General features: G+C 37.9%; 1 protein-coding gene across 2 annotated transcripts in view; it reads left to right on the top strand.

Moving 5' to 3' along the window:
* HHIP (hedgehog interacting protein) overlaps positions 1–25,054 on the top strand; it is a 95,234-nt gene that overhangs the window by 41,204 nt on the left and 28,976 nt on the right. For both annotated transcript variants that reach the window (XM_004263600.3, XM_033402598.2), the window contains exons 5-9: positions 16,685–16,836; positions 17,217–17,390; positions 18,016–18,159; positions 21,926–22,047; positions 24,329–24,452. In XM_004263600.3, the coding sequence (XP_004263648.1) occupies positions 16,685–16,836; positions 17,217–17,390; positions 18,016–18,159; positions 21,926–22,047; positions 24,329–24,452 (716 nt within the window). The remainder of the gene's footprint in view (positions 1–16,684; positions 16,837–17,216; positions 17,391–18,015; positions 18,160–21,925; positions 22,048–24,328; positions 24,453–25,054) is intronic.

A 25,054-nucleotide genomic window follows, 5' to 3' on the forward strand; every position in this document is an offset into this window, starting at 1 on the left:
AATTGAGCCTTAGAAGAGCATGGGGCAAAGATATATATAATACATGAGATGGAGCTATAGGTCTTATAGTCTTTTATTCATACAGCCAACTATTTGAGTGCCTATTAGGTGTCAGCCATTGGGTTGAGTGCTGGGATACAGTCAAAGAATAATCAGATTTGATTTCCATTCAAGATTTCTTCTTTATGGAGTAGGGAGACTGGTAAGTACAATCAACACAACATAATAGGCTAGTGATATGGTGTCCTAGCAATATGTAGAAAGTGCTAGGAAGAAAAAGAGAGAGGCATGCTCTGGGATCAGAGTAGACTGCAGAAGAGCTGGAGCTGGGTCCTAAAAGATCTATAAGTTCTTCCCCAGCAACTAGATGGGGATGGTCTTCCAAGCAGAGGAAATAACCACGTGCAAAGGCATCAGGATGTGAAAACCTAGGTAGCATTGAGATAGTATGGCAGAGCTGAGGCTGGAAAAAGAGGTTAGGGCTGTCTTTAAAAGGGTCTTGTGTTCCTTGTCTAATCCCTTGAACTTATTTTTTAGGTAATGAGAGTCAGAAAGTTTTGTTTTGTTATTGTTTTAAGGAAGCAAAATTAAATGATCAGATGAGCTTTTTACAAACCTGTGTGTAGGAAGTGGGGTAAGGCTCTTCTTATCATCAGACACAGCCAACAGAAACAAAAACCTCTCACAGCCAAAGAAGAAAAATGAGCTGTCCTTTATCCTGTCCATGGTTTTCTTACCTCCGTTTAGATTTATATCAGGAAATTACTTGATTCAAAGAAAACTTAGCTTGATCTGTGTTTTCAGCAGCTCAACAGCAAAGGATGGATGCCAAAGGCACTCCAGCATCAGTAAGGGCAGTTCTGTCTTGGGCCATTTCCTGCTTCTAGACTACTCTAGGATCATGTGTGGTATTATACCAAAGAATGTTCCTTGTATATTTGAGAGTTCTCCGGACAATCTCACATGTATCTGTGAGAGTCTTCTGTTTATCACACAATGAAAAGATTACCCATTTTCCAATAAAAGAAATGACTTCCTTTATCATTTTTACAGTGATAAAATGTGGGTTTCTGGATACTTGGATTTCTAATACTCACATCAACATGGCCTTACATTTTGGCTATAAGTGTAAGAAAAAAAATCCTTAAAAGGTTTTATATTATGCATATTAATTTTGATTGGTAATTTCACATTTCCTGATTCCCACTCTCCAGGCTTATAGGTGTAACATAAAAGGCAAGATATTTTGTGTCTGGAAATATTTAAGAACGAGCAGAACAAGGCAGTTTGTGGATATTGCTGACATTTGTGTCCATAATTCGGCTGATGAACTGCTGCTTCTGGAAATTTGCTTTTTTAACCATATGATGATCCTTAAAGTATCTGTAGTTTTTGCTAATGTGTTTGTGTTTATATTTTCTTTTTTTATATTCACACGTTATGTATAAATACAAACATTAAGTGTCTTTATTTATGTAACTAAATAAGTATGTAGATTTAGATTTCCTATATAAAGATGGCCTTTTAAAGTTGGTTCCTTAATTTGATTTCACATAATTACAAATATACAGTAAAACAAGCAGCTTTACTGCAGATGCCACACCTGAGAAAACCAAAGGCCATCAACAATGCCCTTTCCAAGGTCCTCACCCTGAAAGTCACTTTGTCACACAAGCCATCAAATGAGAAACAAATCAAATATTTTACCCAACCGTAGTTTTCCACTTGAAACCATCAAGACAGAAAAGATATTTTCCCTATCAAGATGAAAAAAACTATGAGTGCTTAGGAAGAATAATCGAATTATCATTTCTTTTACAGCTGATCTTATAGTGTACATTTTGGTTTGAGGTTATAGCTCTCTTAGAATAATTGATGAATGAATAAATGATTATTCATCCCTGGATATAATCCTAAACTCTCAATCCTTCCTTACATTTAAGGATAGCACTCTGTTGCCTACTGTCATGTACATGAGCTACAAACCCATCGCTCCATCCCTCACGATGAGGAAGAAAAGAGCTAATTAGTGAGCAGCTAATATGGACCAGTTGAGTGTTAGTAACTTAAAATTTTTATTGTATTTTTCATTAAAAAAGGAAACCTGATGAAGTAGAAGTTATAATTCATTTACAATAGAAAAAAAAAAACACAAAAATAAACCTGAAGTTCAAGTGTGTTAAATTACTTCCCCAAAGTCAAACAGCTTGTAAGTCACAAAGCAGGGATTCAAACCCAGCTCTCATATTAAAGACCCACCTTTATTTCACTCTATTCATCCGTGACCTCAGACCCCTAAAACTCTTCACGGTCAGAGAGCAGGAATGGAAGAGTGTGTGTACTTTTGTACTCTTTCCTTACATTTCTCTTTTCCCAAAGAATTATACCCAATATTAATGAAGTGTCTCTCTGGGAGATGCTATTCTTTCTTTCCTTGGAATTTTCTTCCCTTTCATTGTCTGGCTCCTGAAGTCTCAACTTGAATGCATGTCTTCAGAGAGGCCTTCCCTGACACCCCCTAGCCTAAATTGGATTCCCCCTGATATGCATTCCAATAACACCCTATTCTTTTCTTTTTAGTCCTCTCCAACATTTAATTATGCATTTGTTTGTAGGCTTACTTGTCTCAAGACTCTTCCCCCAACTAGCATACAATAGCTGGCCGTGGCATATAGTAACATTGGATGACTTTTGATGAACATCATCTTGTGTCAGGGCCCACTCTACACTCTTTCAATTAACTACCGCCCCCCAACAACTTTTGAGATAGCAAATGTCCCTGTTTTGAAGGTGAGTCAACTGAGTAACTTTCTCACGTAAAAAGCTAACAAGTGGAAGAGCCAAGTTGCAAACATAGGCTGTCTAAACCCCTCGGCCCATCCTCGACACCAATGAATAGGAATTTGATGCCTAATGACCTGGGAGCAACTAGTTCACCATATTTGCCCCCTGATGACTGAGTGGAGTGCTGGAATCTGAGAGCAAAGCTGTGCAGTGAGTGAAGATAAATGGTAACCATGCTATGGATGATGGTGGAGGGGGGGCGCTGGCGGTTGGGAAAGTGGAACCTTTATAAACACTTCATTTGCCCCATGTTTGAGAACCAGGAACTAGTCTCTGCATGGTGATTCTGTGAATGAAAACAGGGCAATTAGTGTGTCATCAGTTTTGTCCACATTGCTACAAATGTTGAATTATAAACATATTAGAAAACTCTGCTCTTTTTCCTCAGTTCACTAAGAACACTAATTCAGGCAATTTGAATAACAGAAGTTTCCTCAAATTTTGCCTTTTGGTCCAAAATTATATTATCCCTAAATATGTAAAGCAACTTTTCCATTATATTAAGAATTATAGGGAACAGAGCTTCTTTTGCACTGAAAACTGTCCTACTGGTGAAACTTCCCTGGAAAAGGTGAACAGCTACACACTGTCCTCCTTAAAATAAATCTTCATGTATTTGAAGCAAGTTATGTGCACTCAGATTTTTTTCTTTTGTGAACTTAAGAAATACCAGCCCTCCCTTTAGTCTTTCTTCATAAATCCTATTCTGATTTTATAATTACTTTCATATCTTTAATCTGGACTTCAGATTTTTCAGATATCTGTAATATACAGTTCCCACACTTAATGCCATATAGTATCATACTTTCCTGATTGTGGAACAGCAAAAATTTATGTTTTAAATTGTTACCTAATTTAATATTCAAGATGCATTTTTCCAGAAATATATATTAATTACTTTTATTCAGAATTACTATAAATATGTAATATATCAAATTTCAAAAAGAGTTGCTTAATTTGGATATCTGAGGCATAGCAAATGTTTGTTTACTAAATGTTGGTTTGTAACTAATGATATTTTGGAGTAAGAATGATTTTTTAATGTAAAAATGAAGGTTTGGAGTGATCGTCTTTTAATGTTGCTCTGTTGCTAGAATTTGATCATTTTGTAAAATAGTGATTAATGAAAATATCAGATTCAAAGAATTTCATTTTATTATTTTGGTAAATTGCAAGTTTAATTGACATCTAAATCATGTAAATGCAAACTCTACTCAGAAAGTAATTTCAAAAGTACCATAATTTTTATATGACCTTGAAGTTGAAGCAATCTATTGCATAACTTTTCAAGAGAAGTCACATAGAGGAAACCTCATATTTTCTTAAATTTATTAGTGCTCCTTGGTGGTCTAAACTCTTGGGGGTTTTTTCAAGGTTTCTTTTCAAAGCAATAATCTTACTTAATTGTTTAATGTTTGTTCTCATATAAGTCAATTTGAGTTCTTTCGAGTAACAATAGGAAATACATAATGGCAAAGAGCAGTGAAACATGACTAGGAAACTCAAGTATCCTAGTGTTGTATTTCTATATAATGATGTGAAGATAATGCTTTTAGCTGCATGACCATCATATTAGCCACACGTCATAAAAAACAAACTTTATAAAAGCAAGGGGTCAAATTAATTTAAAACAATTTTGTACCCTTACCTAGAGTGAGGCATTTATCCTTAATATTGTGATTTTTTTTTTCTTTCATTGAAAGGACCCTGAATCTTCCATTTTCTGACAGGAGACAAAAGATTTTTCAGACTACGACGGTATAAATCAGATGAAAATATTAAGGAAACATGCTTTATAGCCTTGGGTTTAATATTTAAAATAAAATGGTCAGACTTTATGCCACAAAGATTTTAGCTTTAAAGATGGTAAATGAAATCATATGAGTCCATTTTATTTCTTTAGCTTTTCAGTATGAAAATTTAATATTTCTAATAATTTCATTAAAATTTTTACTTTTTCTGATAAAAGTTAATAATCCTTACTTCAGTTAGACCTTTATTAATAAACTATGAAAGGGCTTCCCTGGTGGCGCAGTGGTTGAGAGTCCGCCTGCCGATGCAGGGGACACGGGTTCGTGCCCCGGTCCAGGAGGATCCCACATGCCGTGGAGTGGCTGGGCCTGTGAGCCATGGCCGCTGAGCCTGCGCGTCCGGAGCCTGTGCTCCGCAACGGGAGAGGCCACAACCGTGAGAGGCCCACATACCGCAAAAAAAAAAAATTTTGAAAATAAACTATGAAAAATTATTTTTCTTTATGACAGACCAAGTCATTCTAAGAAAGATATTTCCAAGCTGTGAGACGATAGAATGACACTTCTTCTTACCCATTAAGTAAGTTACAGCTTTGGGGTTTGAAGGAGTTAAGGTATTTTCTAAATCGTTTTCCTTGTTCCAGGGGAATTAGTTGCTTTTCTAACAAGGCTTGCCCAATATTTGTCAACTTAATAATTTTTTAAAAATATTTACTCTTTAAGAATAATGTTAAGAAGGAAATCCTTGAGGGAGTGAGATAAGTAAAAATTGAAACTCCCCAAATATAAACAAATACTTCCTTTATCTGTAGCATAATCAAGTCTTTGGGGATATGTATATTTTTAATATTTTTATATGTATTTTTTTAATGGATGTACATACTCTTACATACTGTTTGAATAATTTTAGATTCTTAGGTCATAACTGGATATTCAAACTTGCGTCTAAATTTAGTGTCTTTAATCTGTAATATTGCTCTGAGGTAATTTTCCCAGCTGTTTGCCAATATCAAGAATGCATATTTTTCTATCATAAATCTTGAAAGTGCATTTTTACGTAGAGTTTGTTTTTAGAGGGGAGAAAATATTGTGACTTGCCATCTGTATTATTAGAGAACAAATATTGGGGTTAATTTGTTTCTCCCATTCCTTTTGCTTGTTTACTAATTAACTTCAGAATATACAAACACTATATATATTTTTAACTGAAAAAAAAAAAAAAAGTAGGATTCCTACAGTAGCCAAGTATGTATGTTTCAATGCTAGGATAAAAATTCAGATTACCCCGAGTCTTGCAAATCATTCATTAATAAGCCACTGGTAACACATACCATCTAAATCTTCTAAAGAGATATAGACAGATCTTTATCAAAACTATGTGGTAAGCCTGGTGCTAAATATAAGTATAACTGTGCCTTTCCATGCCTGCAATTTTCTGAAGTCCAAAAGTTCTTCACATGGTAGCTGGCAAGATAATACCCCTCTACATAATTTAAATGCATTCCTCATCTGATTCAAATGTAGGGCTACACATTCTCTACTTCAAAATCACATTCCCTTCCAATATCTGATTGTTTTATGGATCAATTGAGTTTGAGGATGGCTCTTACCCCTCTGTCCATTGTAAATAGCTGTATCTTCCATTCAAATTGCACATTGGAATTTACAAAATGATTTTGCATTTATTGTCTTCTTTGATTATCTGAGCAACTTTATGAGAGGGAGGAGAGATTTTTACCAAGGAGTTTTCCTTTGCCTTTCTTGCCCCTGACACAACCAAGTAAACTCCTTGAAAGGATTGTTGAGCGTTCTACTCTATTTTTTGGTGGTATGCTAGCTTTTACGTATAGTTTCATCTAAAATCCAGTAAAAAAAAAAAAAAGTACCTCCTCCCCTCATCTTAAATTAATGATTTATTTAATATTTTGAACCCCGTTTCAATTCACAAAAAGATTTGAGTGCTTCGCATTGAAAGGAATAGGTTTGATAAAATTGTAAAGCAGGAGATAAAAGATAAGAGCACAATACTAATGGGGAAAAGAATAAAAGAGGCTTGAAGGAGAATAGAAATGTCCTACAGTGGTGGTCCAGGGTTTACCAGAGCTAATTGTGCTCACCTCTTCACACACCACAGTCAGACATCAAGCTGCCAGTTTGAAATTGGCCATGGCAAGAGTATTTACACCATGGAAATGTTCATAAGTCAGGATTTTTTTCCCAGATAGTTGGCTTATCAGCACATTGCCTTAAGCCTAAATTAACCTTTGTGTTAACATAACTGATATACGTTTCATTTTATTCTCCTGCACAGCTTTGTAAACTTAAGTAAGACTGTTTCAGTACTGCCTCGGTCTGTGAACAATGGGTGCTGATGAGGGAATACTATCTATTTTGTATTTGTTCATGTTTTCATTTAGGAAATATTTGGTGAAGTGGTAGAACATAACAGTTTACATTATTTCTTCTCCAATCAGATAATCTCTGCTTTGCCTCTTCTAGTTGCACATTTGGAGCAAGTTACTCAAATCCTCATGCCTCTGTGTCCCTATCCAGAAAATAAAGATAATAATAAAATAGTATTAAACTCTAGAATTGTTATAAAGTTTAAACAAGATAATGCTTGCAAATTACTTAGCGTGGTTTCTGGCACATAGTAAGAGCTCGATACATGTTACCTTTTATGACAAGGCTTCCACTGTAAGACACTTTGTCTTACTTTGTAAGACACTAGAAATACCAAGAGGAAGTCCCTGCCTTTAAGAAGCTTACAGTCTAGTGGAGAATTGGTCTAGCTCCTAATTTACCTATCTGACATTTTGCTGTGACTAATAATGTAGCTGCCCAATATTTTACTCATTTATAATTCAGTCTAAAAATGTGTGTTTTTAAAATATTTATTTATTTATTTGAAGTGTAGTTGATTTACATATACTGTTAGCTTAAGGTATACAGCAAAGTGATTCAGTTATATACATATAATTTTTATATCTATATATATAATATTTTTCAGAATATTTTCCATTTTAGTTTATTACAAGATATTTGAATACCCTGTTTTATACAGGAAATGTGTACTTTTAAAAATCTAAGGTCCAGCAAGTATTAAACCTGTAGGTTGCAATAGAAGAGTTTAAGGTAGCTACAGTCTTCTTTAATTATCATTTTTATTCATTTTTAATTCCATGAATATTCTTGTAGTTTCTGTCAAACTTTTGCTCATTTGTTTTCAGGTACCTAAACATACAGCATAAGAGCTTTGCTTTCTTTACGTGTTGCCAACGTCTCTATACATTTCCTTCTTCAGAAAAGTGTTTAGTGCTAGGATTTTGTTTTTGTTTTTGCTTTGAATTTTATTTATTGTTTTATACAGTAGGTTCTTATTAGTTATCCATTTTATGCATATTAGTGTATCTATGTCAGTCCCAATCTCCCGATTCATCCCACCACCCCCACCCCCCAACCCCGCTTTCCCCCCTTGGTGTCCATACGTTTGTTCTCTACATCTCTGTCTCTATTTCTGCCTTGCAAACTGGTTTAGGATTTTGTTTTCAAGAAGAGTTTATTATACTTTTTGTAGCTTTAGTATTTTGTAATCATTTCAAATAGATGTTCCACACATTTAGTTTTATTGAAGCATTGTTTTCTTTTAGAGAAGATGTTTTGGAGAACTGAACTTTGGAACATGACAGATATTATTAACACTTGACCTATATTGAGCCAAATAGTCCTTCGTGCTCAAGCCATTCCCTGATACTATATTGGATTCATTGGACAGCATATATTAAAGGTTCTACAGCAGCTAATTGCTGCCTGGAACAATGTAAAGGGACAGGTCAGTCCACTCTCTAATGTGCCATCCTGTATCAAACATCACAGTTCAAATGGTAAAAAGCCTAGGGAAAAATAGAAACACGAAAGTTGATTCAATTTGACAAATATAAAGTTTGTATAAAATAAATCATGTACACCCATACATAAATTATTGTGACCATAACAGTTTTTACATATGTAACTGAATGTGTATATACTTTTTTCCCCATAGGCATGAGATGTCAAAAGAATATTAGTACCTGGAATAAGAAGCAGCTGGGAAGCTGTAAATTCTAGAAAATAACCGCTTCTAGTATCTTCCCTCTGTGTAGGTCATAACTTAAACCCTATGTGACTGATTTATTTTGTTTATGCTTGAAAAGAGTGGGGAAGAGAATTGTTGAAGAGGGTACTGTGACTTTGAGATAGCTGGTCTCCATCTAGGATGTCTTTTATCCTCTCATTTGTACTTTTCTAGTCTGTTTTTGCATTTGCTACCTTCAGAAGATAAATTGTACAATCCTAAATGTAGATTTGACATGGACCAATTGCTGCATACCAGAAGTTATACACCCCATAAAACACTTCCTAAAAGCTCTGAATTGCTGGGTATCTCCTAGCAGCTCTCCAAACTCATTTGAAGCAGGACAGACCTCTTTGTCAGGTGGGTATGGTCGAGGTAAGCATGGGTCCTGCCAGTATTTGAAAATTATAAATACTTTCCTAAAGAACTAGAATTGTATTGGATAATTACAATTAAGCAGAGAATAGGCCTTAAAGAGACAAGACAGGGCTTCCCTGGTGGCGCAGTGGTTGAGTGTCCGCCTGCCGATGCAGGGGACACGGGTTCGTGCTCTGATCTGGGAAGATCCCACATACCACAGAGCAGCTAGGCCCATGAGCCATGGCTGCTGGGCCTGTGCATCTGGAGCCTGTGCTCCGCAACGGGAGAGGCCACAACAGTAAGAGGCCCGTGTACCGCAAAAAAAAAAAAAAAGAGAGACAAGACAATGCTGTGAAGAGCATTCAGTTATCAGGAAACCAAAAGAGTAATTAGAATAAGTTACAGACTTATTTAAAAGAAAAGCCAAATGTGGAAAAATATAGGAAATGTTAAAGAAAAGGGGAGAATTAGTACTATGAGTGATAGGTCCTCAGTATTTTGTGGCTGGTTTCATGCTCAGAGAATAGTGAAGGTAAGAAAAGCCAAAAGAGTGAGTAATAAAATGGCACAAGATATTTTATAAAAATGTTCATTTCCAAAGTAAAATTTGTATGGCAGGAAGACTACCAAATTATTCCAAGTCTAACTTCAACTTCTTCGATAGAGTTGACCATGACCTCCTTCTCCCTAGAAAGGAGGATGGGCTAAAGAACCTCTTGGATTTTTTTCTGGAGTGTTTTCTGACACCAAATGACAGAGGTGTTTTGTTTTGTTTTGTTTTTCTCACATCAACCAATTCTGCAGTACCAACTGGGTGTCCAACAACTCAGTTCAGTTCTGACACTATCTGGAGTTAGCCCAGACTCCACAGATTATGGACTCAGTCCTACAAGACTGTCTCCCTTACAGGTACCAGCTACAAACGGGGTGCCCACGCTACCCACATTTCTGCTTCCCACAAGCTCCCCGTCAGCCTCCATAACTCATAGAAAGACTCACAGAACTCAGCAAACTGCTTTACTTACTATTACAGGTTTGTTATAAAAGCTATAACTCTGGAGCAGTTGGATGGAAGAGATGCACAGGGCAAGGTAGGGGAGTTAGGGGGACATGGAGCTTCTATGCCCTCTCTGGGCACTTCCAGCACTCCCACGCCCTCCAGCACCTCAATGTGTTGACCAACCTGGGAGCTCTCCGGACTCCATTGTTTAAGGTTTTATGGCGGCTTCTTAGGCAGCTATGATTGATGAAATCATGACCATTCATTGATGATTGAATTCAACCTCCCGTCCGTCTCCCCTCCCTGGAGGTTGGTGGGTAGAACTGAAAGCTCCAATCCTTCAATCACATTTTTTGGTTCCTCTGGCTACCAGCCCCCATTCTGAAGCTATCTGGGGGCCCACCAAGAGTCCCTTCATTAGCATAAACTCAGGTAAGGTTGACAGGGCTCATTATGAAGTACAAAAGACACTCCTTTCACTCAGGAAATTCCAATGGTTTTAGGAGCTCTGTGCCAAGATCCAGGGCCAAAGACCAAGTACATTTTTTGGTATAGCACAGACCACATCTTGCAGTTCCTCCCATAAACTAAGTCCGGGGCCTCAGGGGATTGACTCCTTTCTGAGACCAAATTAGACTTTTGGAGCTATTGAAAAGCAATGCTTCTCATCTTTTCCAGGAGTTGTTGGAGAAATGAATACCCTACAGTGTGTTTCAAAACTTACGAACAAAGCAAAATAACACAGTTTTAGTGAGTTTAAAATCCTCCATTGCATGGAAATGGTTTGCCCACATTGAATTTTACCTTCTTTGCATCCTGTGATTAACACAGGAGTTTGCTCTTGACTGAATTCATCTATGCCCACATGTTAACAGATGGTCTCTGCCTTCTCCTCCTCCATTCTGAAAAGTGCTTTCACTTCACGCTGAAGGGTGTTGGTTGTTCTTGCAGTACTCACAGCTGAGGGAGAGTGCTTGCTGTGAAAGCGCTCTCCTTAGGTATCTCTCTGTGAACGTATAGGTGAATTTCACCAGCCTCCTGTTTCAGGGTGCTCACAGCTGGGCACAGCCAAGATGGCTCAAGTCATCAATGCTTTGGATCCTTTCAAAAAATAGATTAAAATAGCCATGTGGTAGGCAGGAAATGCCCCTCCCCCAAAGATGTCCTCATCCTAACCTCCAGAACCTGTGCATATGTTACTTTACATGGCAAAGGGGAATTGAGGTGGCACTGGAATTAAGATTATACTGAATTATCTGGGTGGGTTCAATGTCATCACAAATCCTTAAAAGTGGAAGGGGGAGCAGAGGTCAAAGGGATGAGATATGAGAAGGATTCATCCTGCTGTTATTGGCTTTGAAGATGGAGGGAGGAGGACATCAACCAAGGAATGCCTGATGGCTTCTAGAAGCTGGAAGGGACAGGAAATGGATTCTCCCCTAGAGCCTCCAGAAAGAAACACAGCCCTGCAGACACATTTATTTTAGCCCAGTAAGACCCATGTTTGATTCTGACTTACAAATTTTAAAATAATATATTTGGATCGTTTCGAGCCACTAAGTTCATGGTGATTTTTTATAGCAGCAAGAGAAAACCAATACAGCTGCTATTGTATCTGAGCTAATAATTCTCAGATAAACCTATTTGTCATTTCTAAACAGCAAAAGGTTCCAGTCTAAGAAGTACAGGTTTGCACGAGGAGGGGCCCATATTGGTCTCCAAGTCCCCTTGTTCCTTTCCTGAGACTGTGCCCGCGAAACATAGACGTGCAAATGACAATTAATAAATGACAATTAATAATTTATCTGTTATAAAACCAAGATGTTTTTTCTTTTTCTTACCAAGTTTTAGAGTGGAGAAACCTCAGTGATACTGTGTCAGAAGTTACCCAGAGTAGGTATTTACTCTCCTTAATACTTGTGTTTGGGCCATACGTATTTCTAATAGTGTAGCACTGTTTAAATACCCTCACCCCCAATCAGCATCATAAAGAAGTTATGGGAGGAATGAAACAACTGAAACTTACTTTGTTATCTGCTTCCATGGGTAAGTTCCCGGAGGACAGGAATTGGTTCTCACTGATTGTCTTATCCCTGGTGTCAAGTACAATGCCTAACACGTAGTAGGTATTCAATAAATATTTGTCGAATGAATGTTAAATACACAATTGTTTTGACAAGGGGGTAACAAGGAATATCTTGAATTTAGCAGTGCATTATTTACTTTAATCTATGTTTCCTTGCTTTCTCTATACCATAAGGCTGTTGTATAGATCACTGAACTTGAAGCCAGTCACTTGCCAAAGGGTCACTAAGCAAACTATGGAAAAATGAGAAATGATGCTCCCAGCTCAGTGCTGCCCAGTCCTGTTTCCTAAAATACACAAGTCGATTGCCAAATATGAAATATGAAGGCACAGGAATGAAAAAACATATATATATTAAGGCAAATTTTAAAGAAGTTGGAAGTCAGAAAAAAATTAACCACATTGAAAGTATGAACACACTGGAGTGTTTTCTTTAAAATATCATAATGAAAGGCCATGCCCCACAATTGCTCTTAAAAAAGAAAAACATACTTCTTGTTAGAATCACCTTGTGATTCTCTGTGTTTTTCAATAGATGCTTCATTTTCTTCAAAGAGGAATATTCATAGTCAATTGGTTAGAACTTCCATGTGTTCACCAGGGAAGAGTTTATCTCAAAACTATAGGACTAGATCTGATCTTGTACTTACGTGAAAGTCATCAATACTCTTCGTTTGGGGTTTTTGTCTCTTTTCTGCTGACCCTGTGAAATTGTTCCTGAGAGCTGAATGAGAATTAGAATGGCAGTTAACTACTTATTAAAAGTCTCTAAGGAGGGTTTTATGATTTACTCTGAAACATGGGTTAATCTCAAGGTTCCAAAGTGTATAGGGACATTATTTTCAAATCATTCAGCTACCTGATTTTGAGGAGTCATTGGTGCTTGGTGAGGGGCTGTCCAGAAGTTCATGTATTGAGAGGACTGAGCACGGGGAGGACAGGGGCTCATGGTAGCCTACGATGATGCTTGGTTGAGGCTTCAGTCAGTGAGCTTGAAAAAAAAAAAGAAAAAAAGCATTAGGCAAACAGAGGAAACCCTAAAGTATTGCTTGTAAATTACTTGTTGCCCATTTAGTTCAGGCAGCGATATGCGCTCCCAGAAGCACGATGTGCACACAAAGCTATCGGTATTAGTAACGAAGTACAAACTGTAATGTGAATATTTGGTCACATTGCTGCTTCTCACATGACTAAGGACAACATTTTGGACATTGGGTTAATAGTTTTCAAAAGTATGATGTCAGAAGTCAGTGTCTTTTTGAAAGGTGTGGCTCCCCACCCCGCAGATCTTCCATTTGCCATTCTACAAATGTGTCTGTCTCCCTTTTAAGACAGCTTGGCTGATCTAATTAAATTCACTAGAGGTTCATTCTCTCCAAATGCTCAGCAGAAACAATTGAGTCATTTGACATTTCTGGAAGGAGGGCATGGTTTCAAATCCATAAAGCTACACATAACGAGGGGAAAGGATGGGAAGGAATAAGAAGACAGTCTAACATTGACACAAGGGCTTTCTGCTGAGCCTGGGAGAGCTGGGCTGCTGGTCCAATCCTGACTGCAGGGGCAGCACTCGGGCTGTCAGGCGGCAATGTGCCGGTGAAGACTATGGTTGAAGCAACCACAGAGGGTCTGGAAGCCTCAAATGTCTAGTGGTGGTTCTGGCATGATGGCCTCTGACCCTGGTCCAAAGTTAAACCTTCTTTGGAAAAAAAAGAAAAAAAAGCATTACCCAAACAGAGGAAACCCTAAAGTATTGCTTGTAAATTACTTGTTGCCTGTTTGTTTCAGGCAGTGATGTATACTCCCAGAAGCATGATGTGTACACAAAGCTATTGGTATTAGTAACAAAGTACAAAGTATAATGTGAATATTTGGACACATTGCTGCTTCTCACATGACTAAGGAAAACATTTTGGACATACTTCTCCATCTTTATGATTTGTCAGTAACATACTTTAAATGGACAGCATAACTCTGCAGGCTAATTGAAGCTAAATCTCCTGACAGCAGTCATATATCCTTCCTTCCCAATCTCTGAGCATTTAAGAGTTGTGCTATACGATATAATTTTAAAAGCTAGTTTCGAGAGACACTCTAGGATATTTACATAGAATGTTAAATTTTTTCATCAACATAGTTATGAAAGTGAGTATTTCTCTGAAATAACTTGAGTCATTAGTCATGTTTCTAAACCACCCAGAACACTACTTCGCACCTGGAAGTTGACTTTAAAAACATGAAATCACATGTAATGATTACACAAATATAAATCCTATAACCTGAAAAATTCAGGACATTTTAAAATGACTTTTTTGATTTATATTCTTGTCATTCAGATGTCTCATTCTGTTTCCATATTTGGCCCTTTAATAAAAGTCAGTCATGCCCCTCTACATTCATTCGTGTGATAGGTGAATCTTTAACGTAAACGACTGTCTTCTATCACTTGTGGATTTATTTCAATCTCTTTTCCCATCTGTCTCTCTACAATGCATGAATTCTATGTTCCTAATTCCCAAAAAGCAACCAGCACGGTTTTAAACTATGTTGGTAGCCAGCTCAAGTTGTCTTTCAGATGATTTGATTAAAAACTACAAAAGAACTACTTTCAACAAAAGCTTCTTATAGTGGAACGCAAACATTTGTGAAGTGGGTTTGCAGTACTTACCCTGCATTCACAGCTTTAGAGGGAAATATATGTGGAGAGGAATTAATCACAAACTAAATCCCACCCCTAGGCCTCCTCATACATCTATCAAGGAGGTTTACATGTGCAGTGGCTTTTCTACAATCGAATCTTAGTTACACATCCCTGTTTTCAATATCTCATAAGAAAGGCAAGAGATGTTTATTTACTGAAGATATAAGAAGAAAAACAGCAATGTTGAGTCAATATTAAAATCATCATAACAAGATAACCCCAAAAAACAAGGCTTATTCATAAATCCTAGTCATAGAGACTTACCCTTCTGCGAGCTTGTTCTTAAAATTAATCATATTGTGATATGCAAATGAAGAGGCTGCCCTTTTTTGACATTTGAATAATAATTTGGTAGGTCTGGGATATTTGCATCCACTTTATTATTTACACACTCTTAAAGTTTGGATGTTTTCCGCTTTGGATGGCATAGCTCTGAAAGCAGTTTTTCTCTAATCTGGGAAATAAAACAAACGATGCTTATTAAAAGTGAACTTTTATGCCTAAAGCTTTAAATTCACAAATCCTTGTAGCACACAAACTACAAACAGTTCTGGGCTTTGTTAGTAACACATGCTATCCTGGGGGACAGAGGCAGGAGAGCGCTTCCGTGATTGAGCACAGCCTTGTGAAGAAATGGCGGTATTAGAGACTTTTTTTCCTCTAACACTTCTAAGGAGTAACTTACAGCTTTTTGCCATAAGAATGTTGTGCTGTTGAATGAAACAGCGTGTATAAGGTGATGTCCTAGCGGCAGTCGCAACGTTCAGTTTCTGCCACGTTTTTCGCCGTTGTGCATAACTCAGCAGAGCACAGAGGAAGTGCTCCCTGGCTTACCAGAATTTGAACTTGAAGTCTCTGATCTAGATAATTTTAGATACTTTGATTTCATTATAGAAATTCCTAGACTACTTGTGGGATAAAACAAATGCTAAGACCATATTGAGTTTCATCGAGCTGAATTAGCAGAAAATAAAGATAAAATGCCTTTCTATTTAAGCACACGATGATGTTTTAATTGTTACAGCATTTGGCATGCCTAATGTATACAATTCTTGACATTCATACAATAACAAAAGAAGGTTGTTTGGGATTTTTCTTTTATTTCCTAGTGTCTCCTTTCCTCTCTAGGATTTCTCCCACCCCCATCCCAGCCCTGGCTTTTAGCTCTCCTTTCATTTCTCCATTTTTCTATAAGGAAAAAAAACTCTAGGCAGCAAAGGGATATATGTAAAAATACCTCATTTCGATGTAGAGAGGCCAAGGCTGCTTATTACCTAGCTATGATGAACAGACCACCACGGTTGTGACAACTGATGTAGATGCCTCCAGGGTAAAACAAAGGTTTACATATTACACAAGCAATTTAACTGTTTTCTAAACAGATTGCCAAGACAGTGGGAGTTGGCAGCCCACACTGTGTTTTAGGTTTTGGAGACTTGGATTAGAAGTCACTGCTGATTACGAACCTTTTTATTTGTCTTCTGTGAACTACAAGCAACCTAGTAACCCAGCAAAGAATTCTTCACAGCACTTAAACTTGTCTTCCTAGCTTCCCCAGATTACATACACAAATCACTTGACAAAAGTGGTGTAAGGGTCTTGCGTATAGATAACCACACAAGACAATTGTCTTGTTCTAACCCTTAAAGAGTTCCGCAAAGTGAAATGTTTTATAATCCTTTTTGTGCAGTAGGCAAGGAAGAAAAGAAAAGAGTTTGGGCAAAGATTATCCAGGAGAAAGAAAGAGACTCTTTTGGGGGTTCCAGTTGAAACACAATAAAGAACATAATTAACTTCACAATTCTTTGTGTTTTTCATTTGACTGCAGGGAGGAGATGAAAGAGGACTGCTAAGCCTTGCATTCCATCCCAATTACAAGAAAAATGGAAAGCTCTATGTGTCTTATACCACCAACCAAGAACGGTGGGCTATGGGGCCTCATGACCATATTCTCAGAGTTGTGGAATACACAGTATCCAGGTACCACTAAAAGACATTTCATCTTATTTTCTCATTATCTCTTTATAATTTTTTGTTTAAAAGTTACAAATAATTAACCATCAGGTGGCAATAATTAAACCCCAATCTCCATCTGGCTTAAAATCCTGTGTGTGTCTTTAAGGAAAATTGCGAAAAATGGTAGCTTTGCACTTCTCCACAATTCTCTTTCAACTTAAAGGCTACACTTTGGAAACCTAGAGACTAACACAATGTTTCAGTAATTTTTATTGGCTACATTTTTCAGTATGTTTGCTTATTTACGTGCCATGTGTTTGCTTCCCCCTTTGTGCCCTATTTACTTTCCGTGGGTTCACCTTACGTCTTTCACAATCATGGTTTGTTTCCTCCCCACCACCTAGAAAAAATCCCCACCAAGTTGATCTGAGAACGGCCAGAGTATTTCTTGAGGTCGCAGAACTCCACAGAAAGCATCTGGGAGGACAGCTGCTCTTCGGTCCTGACAGCTTTCTGTACATCATCCTCGGTGATGGGATGATCACGCTGGATGACATGGAAGAAATGGATGGGTTAAGGTAAAAATAATCCAACAAAACAACAGATGCCCCTTGATGGTAAAATGTTTTAAGTGAGTTCTATCACTTATGTCTTTGAATGATATCACCTCAGTTAAATATTCAACTTTTATTATCAGCATCTGCCTTTATAACATGAAGAGGAATTCCAATACATATGCTGTTATAGTATTTTTGAAAGTCGCTCTACTGAGATGTCCTGAAACGAGTTCCTGCTGTGGGGTTTGTGCAGTAGCTGCCCTGCACATCCCTGCTGCCTTCGACACTCTACCTAATGGACCAGCATTGTCCAGCGGAGCTTCCTGGGGGACGTTAAATATGTGGTTTGGCAAAAAAAAAAAAAAAAAAAAAAAAAACATTTTAGAGGACGGATACCAAAAGCAGCGCACCACCAAGGCTGCAGCCTTCAGCCACCGTCGAGCTGTGTCTCGGTGCTGTCACGTGTCTGAAGCCAAACTGCCCCTGGTTTCATTTCCCACGATATGGAATTTGGAACTTTAATAATTTTGTCTCAAATGGGGGACGGGGGGTGGTTTTTTAGCCATAGGGCAACTTCCCTGAATTGAGTGTAGGCGCAATACGTAACAAAAACGGAAAGCACTTACGTTGTCCTCCGATTCCTCAGCGACTTCACAGGTTCCGTGCTCCGTCTGGACGTGGATACTGCCATGTGCCACGTGCCTTATTCCATACCCAGGAGCAACCCGCACTTCAACAGCACCAACCAGCCCCCGGAAGTGTTTGCCCACGGCCTCCACGATCCAGGCAGGTGAGAACACAAGCCCGTCCTCTCTCCTTACAGCAGGGCCGGGATTCGCAAAGTGGGGAAAGAAGGAGGGTTTCCGGGCGCGGAGCAGCTAAGAGTGGTATCCAAGGTTATGCCTCTAAAATTACACTGGTTCATTATCTTACCCAGTATTTTGCTCTCTTTCTTCTATTAATGTGTGAAGCAGACGGAGAAGGCAGATTAGACAAGGCAGAGGACAAGTTCACAGAGAAATATCTCCTTAACATTTTGGAGAGTTATTATTGGATAAACACTGGTGGACAGGTGTCATGATGAAGACTTTAATCTGAACAGTTCAGACAGATAATAAACTTGGTCTCCTTAAACCGCTCTAAATGTTAATTTCCTTATAAATACATTAAATGAGGATGGTAATAGCCACCTTGCAAGGATGCTGTAATGATTAAATACAGATCTATAAGTGAAGAATCAAAGAGAGTATCTGACACACGTGATGGATTTTAAATAAATTATGGTTCTTATTATCATAGCTTCACTTAACAGATGATGACACAGTGTCATTTGGAAGGAATTGAGCTAAATGTTAACATTTTTTTACTTGCAAGAAATTACAAATACTGAAGGAATTCAGACTGACTGTTTACTACAATGAACCATAAAGAAAGGACCGCTAAGAAGAATGTAGAATGAGACATTTGGGGTATACTTGAAAAATGCTAGGAAGTGTAAAATAGCAATTCTATGATGAAAGCTTTATCTAATCTGTGGTCTGTTACTCATACTAAGGGGTATCTGGCCACATTTATTCGTTTACTAGTTATTATTGCTATTTAATATTTATTGAGTGTTCACTACATGCAAGGTGAGTATTTCTCGAACTTTTTCTTTTTATAATCCCTCCTGCCCTTCATCTCCCTTCCATCAAAGTCCAAGTCTACAGTTCATTTCCTTTTTGGCATCTCAGCAGATCTTAAAATCTGGGCGACAGGGACTACTTAAGGTGGGTTCAGGAAGTGGATGAAACTGTCACATTCCATTCCTAGAGCTCAGAACCCGGCAGATACCACCACAAAGCAGCACTTTGAAGTCGAGCAGCCTGAGTCACCACAATCCCACTGGAGCCTTCATGCAACCTTCCCGGGGGGTCCCGACCCTCAGTGTGAAAACACAGGGCGAGGTGCCTTACAGACCTTACGTGTGGCAGGACGCCTGTGCTGTGGAATCTTACCTCTTCCCGTGATAGAGGGCTGAACAGGCTGCCTCCCTCCAAGAGTATGTCAAGCAAAGGAGGATTTAATAAAGCAGAAAGGGAGCTAAAATCATTATTGGCTAAAAGTAAAGCTGGCTCTTATTAAGCATTGGTGCAGAGTAGCAAACCACGTATCATGTGCCCATCCTCTGATCGGTAACTGTCAGCCGCCACTCTGAGGTAGCTGGCATCAGGCACCTCCCCCTGCCTTTTTTTAAAGACTTTAATCTTTAGATCATTTTTCAGTTCCCAGCAAAATGGAGCAGAAAGCACAGAGATTTCCCTGCCTCCTCACCTACATAACCTCCCCCACCCAAGTGGTACATTTGTTACAATTGATGACCCTACACTGACACATCATTACCACCCAAAGACCATAGTTTACGTAGGGTTCCCTCCCAGGGTTGTACATCCTATAGGTTTGGACACAGGTATAATGACATGGATCCACCCTTACAGTATCACACTGAGAAGTTTCACTGTCTGCGCTCTTTTTTATATGAGACTAAAGGTTAAAAAGGCCAAGAGGTTCTTGGTGGATTTGATATTCAGTCAGAGCTAGACCTCATGGTCTCCAGCAACTCCACCTTTGGGAGACCTGGCCAAAGGTCTCTTTGCTCTTTCTTTGTTAGAAACACAAAGCTTTTTTGGTCAGAGTTTCTCCATTTTCAAAAGAAAAGCGGTACAGGAAAAATTTCTCACCCTGCATGGACTTGGTTCCACCTTAAGTCACAGCAGGCCTGTGTCAGGATCCCTGCCAGACGTTGTATTCTGCGAATCATTGAATTAATGAGGACAAGAGAGTGACTGCGGCCACAGAGCCACTAACCCACCTTTGGCAGGTCAGGCTAATATGAATAGGATCATTTGGAGTCAACGGGTTTTGTTTCACTGTTGTTGTTGCTTAAATAATTGCTGCATGTGACTCTTACGTCTCTTAAGCCCCAGAATCTACTCTCAGATTTTCTTTTTAATTTTGTAATTTATTTAATAGCCCCAATGAATTTGTTTTTGTCATTAGTGTATTTTATTGGCCTAAAACAGTGATTCTCAATGGGATGACTTTGCCCCCAGAGGACATTTGGCAATATCTAGAACCATTTTTGGGTTTCACAAATTGGAAGGAGGAGATCATGCTACTGACATCGAGTGTATGGAGATCAGAGATGCCGCTAAATATCCTATAGTGCTCAGAACAACCCCCTCTTCCCCCCCAAAAGAGAGAACTATCTGGCCCCAAATGTCAATAATGCCAAGCTTGAGAAACCTAAATACAGTGCAAGACTGTTTTCCAAATTTGTGAGAACTTCAAAAATGTTATTCAACTTCATTCTTCCCCCAACCCAAACTCCCCATACCTAGTCACTCATTGACTTCAACATTCAACAAATATTGAGCCCCTCTTATATTCCTGGGTTTGAACTAAGGAGTAGAAATACAGTGATAAAGAGGTCGGAAGTGGTTCCTGTCCCCATGGACTTTACAGTCAGTGGCTTAAGTCACAGAAATATTCTGGCCCCAGATTGGGGGGTGAATACAAAGTCAGAGTCCACGTGAAAGACTCAATGGTTGTGGGGATCAGCTTTATCTTATTCCTTGAACTGGAGTGCATGCTTTCCTTCATCAGAGCAGCCCACACTTTAGAACGTAGTGATTCTATGTAAGAAACACAAAACTAATATGATAACTATTACAGGTTATCCGTGACTTATGATGGGGTTAAGTCCTGATGAAGCCATCATCAGTTGAAAATACCGTTAAGTCGAAAATGCACTTAATGGTCCTCACCTACCGAACATCATAGCTTAGTCTAGCCCACCTTAAACGTGCTCAGAACACTCATACCGGCCTACAGTTGGGCACAATCTTCTAACACAGAGCCTATCTGATGTTGAATATCTCATGTCATTTATTGAGTACTGTACTGAAAGTGGAAAGCAGAATGGTTGCAGGGGTGCGGAATCAGTGTCAGTGTATCGTTGTTTCCCCTCGTGATGGAGTGGCTGACCGGGAGCTGCAGCTGCCACTGCCCAGCATCATGAGAGAGTATTGTACCACATGTCCTTAGCCCGGGAAAAGATGAAAATTCACAATTGGAAGTATGGTTTCTGCTGCATGTGTACTACTTTCACAGCATCATAAAGCTGAATCATCATTAAGTTGGGGACCAAGTGTTCTTGGTGTCGCACGTGTTGCAGATGTGAATTGATGGTGCTGCCATTCTTACCCTTATACTTTACCGGTGTATTATACATGTGCTGTTCCTTAACAACAGACTAACAAGTGTTCTGAGTCAGTGTGCACATTCATAATGGAGGTAGATACCAAGAGAAATTAAGAAATACACTCCAGAGATCATTAAACTTCAGCAGAGTAAGCAAACAGGATGTTTCCTTCGGTGGTTTTTAGAGGTTCCAAACTAAATCGCCCGTAGGATCCTTGCCAGCCCACAAAGGATTCCTATGTCAGGAATCTCTGGTCTGAGCTTAGAAGATACCCCGGTTGGAATTCATGGGTATCACCCCCATTTTGTCGCAGATGTGCTGTGGATCGACACCCCACTGACATAAACATCAATTTAACAATACTTTGCTCAGACTCCAATGGAAAAAACAGATCATCCGCCAGAATCCTACAGATAATTAAGGGAAAAGATTATGGTAAGTAGAGCATAATTTGTTGATTTGGCTTTCGTTTGGGCTTTGTTTTATTTTAATATATTAATTGAAGAGAAAAGGATTTCTGCAAAATGAGCATTTGGGAAAGCATCAAAATACTGGCCTAACCATGGTGAGGGCGTCAATTGCTCACTTTTTAAAGGTCCAGTGACTCTTACAAGCTCTAGGGGTTCCATGTGGGTAATTACCTTTCCCATGGATTGAATGGTGCTCTGTAGGTCCAAAAAATTTAATGGACCTTCAAAAGTTAGCAGTTTATATTTTGCTCATCTGAGAATCTAGATGAATACCTTCTATTTATTTAATATATAAGGGAGAACTTGTCTTAACATCTTATATACAGAGAGAAAAAAACAAGTGTTGAAGGTAAGAAATTTCTCAATACCCAACGTACTAGTCTCAGCAATTAGGAAAATTATAAGTGTTTCAAATAAGAATGTATTTTTTAAAGGTGTTTATTTTAGAGAAAACAAAGTAATAGACTTATAAAAACATGGCTTATTTACCCAAGTCATGAAGAAGGAATGTTTAGATCTTATTTTTAATAACATGATTACTAGAGTATTTAGAGATACATATTAAAATATAAAGTTAATATTTTTCAGTGTTTTTGTATATGCTTCTTTTAGAGGAAACAATATATCAAATATGATTATGATTCAGGGAATATAGTAGATGAAGATGATTAAATTGTTGGCTTCTTCTATTTATTCATTCAATACGGATATTTACTTAGTACCAGGAATGAAGCAGCTGTGTTGGTTCATGTGGTATTCAGTTATTTTACTTTATTTTTTTTCAGGTATTCATGTATGTGTGTGTGCATCTTATAACAGCCAAACCAAAGAATAATGTGGTTAGAAAAAAAATCTAATGAGTCACTAGCTTGTGGGAATTTTGGTTATATTTGTAGATTAAATTCTGCAATCACATTAATTGGGAGTCAGCTGAAACTGGTTATAATATTGATGGCCTTACATTTATGTATTAAACACACAGCCACAGAATCCTTTAACAATGTGTATATATATATATATATATACACACACACACACATATATGCACATACATGTATAATTTTATTTGTTAATTATACCTCGATAAATCAGGAAAAAAAAAAGCAAATAGCCACATCCACAACGCTTGCTACCTGCCAGCTCCCGCAGTAAGCACTTTGCAAACTTCACTCATTTCATTTACAGAGAAACCCTATGTGGTAGGCACTCTTATTGGCCACATTGTACAAATGAGGGAACTGAGACACAGAAAGGTTGACCGTCACAACACGTAAAGTGACAGGATCTGGATTTGAACCTGACTCCAGAGTTCATGACCTTAGTCTTTCAGTTATGCTGCCTCTCAGTATCCTGGTTATTTAAAACATATCTGTTCTACTTTTTATAATATCGTATTCACCATAATCACATGGGGTGGGGGAAGGACTTTAGAATGACTGTCTTTCCACAGAAGCTTTTGCCTAAAATACTTCCTGTTGGTAGTGACTTATTTAAGTACGTAATAAGTAATTTTCAGATTAATTTGCAGCTGACTTTGTATCTTTTCCATTGCAAGTGGCATCCCTGTATTCAAGTACATAACGACATGCCTGGAAAGACTGAGATACATGTCTATCCACATGTAATTCTGAAGGAATGACTGAAATAGACTTTGCTAACCACATAACTCTATAAACAGAACTCTTAAGACATTTTAAATGAAGATATTACTTGACTAAGTGACAGTGTTTTAAAATATGCAGCAAATGTGGTTTTGAAGACCTTTTATGTACCATACCTTTATTTTCTTTAAAGCTTGAACTTTTAAACATTTTATAAAATTTGAGAGACCTGGCTCAGTTTAGTAGGCATATGCAAAAGCATTCCTACAAAAAATTCAATATTAAAAAAATTAAGTATTTTTTTAAGTATTTTAGTTCTAAAGTCCATGATTTTGCAAAATACCAGATTCTAATGTCATTGAAAATTTTATACATCTTGGCAGTTATAATAACAACAAGCATTTGCAGAGCATTTTTATTTCATTCCGCTATGCGTGGAAGCCCTTTACATTATATTTAATTACATTATATTTAAGAAAACGGGGTAATTATTTTCACTAAATATCTACAACAAGGACCCATCTTACGCATCATGGAACACATTTCAGAGTTAAATTACTGTAATAATTGTGGTGTGGCCTACATGACTTTTCCTTTATGAAAATACGTTTCATTTGATCTAATGTTATGTTTATTTATTTCCAGAAAGTGAGCCATCACTTTTAGAATTCAAGCCATTCAGTAATGGTCCTTTGGTTGGTGGATTTGTTTACCGAGGCTGCCAGTCGGAAAGACTCTATGGAAGCTACGTGTTTGGAGATCGTAATGGGTAGGTTTCCTGATACCACAGTTTGATAGATCAAATGACATATCCATTGATTATTGGGCAAACCATCATAAAATATTTAAATGATTGCCTCCTTTTGGAAGTCAGGTGTGGGACACACATAAATATTATTATTTACTTTTAGTTCCACCATGTTTGGTGGGATAATTCAAGAACTTCCAAAAAGATGCTTTTTAAACAGACTTGATCAAATTCATAAAATAATTTTTAAGAGCAGAGAGGTCTTCAGATAGACATTTCATATTATTTAGAGTCTTCCTTTCATCCTTAACATAAATTTACCATGATCATGAGTAAATTGAAAACTGTGGTTTTACGTGAGTTGTATAAATATTTTTAAAATTATCTGGAAGGCTAAGAATTTTTGCTTTTGCCAAACTTTTGGGACTTTTGGCAACAGACCTTCATTTGTCTCTATTCATAGGAATGCTACAAAATTAAATTTTAGCCTAAAGTTTAGAGGTCACATTGTTGATAATTATAAGAAACTCTGTGATGAAACCCAAAATAAGAATCTTGTTCCCCAAGTCACTGGCATTCAGGCCATATGGCAGAGCTGATATGCTTGGTCGCTGAAAGGAACT

This window comes from Orcinus orca, chromosome 4 (assembly GCF_937001465.1).
Source record: "Orcinus orca chromosome 4, mOrcOrc1.1, whole genome shotgun sequence".
Taxonomy (NCBI): Eukaryota; Metazoa; Chordata; class Mammalia; order Artiodactyla; family Delphinidae; genus Orcinus; species Orcinus orca.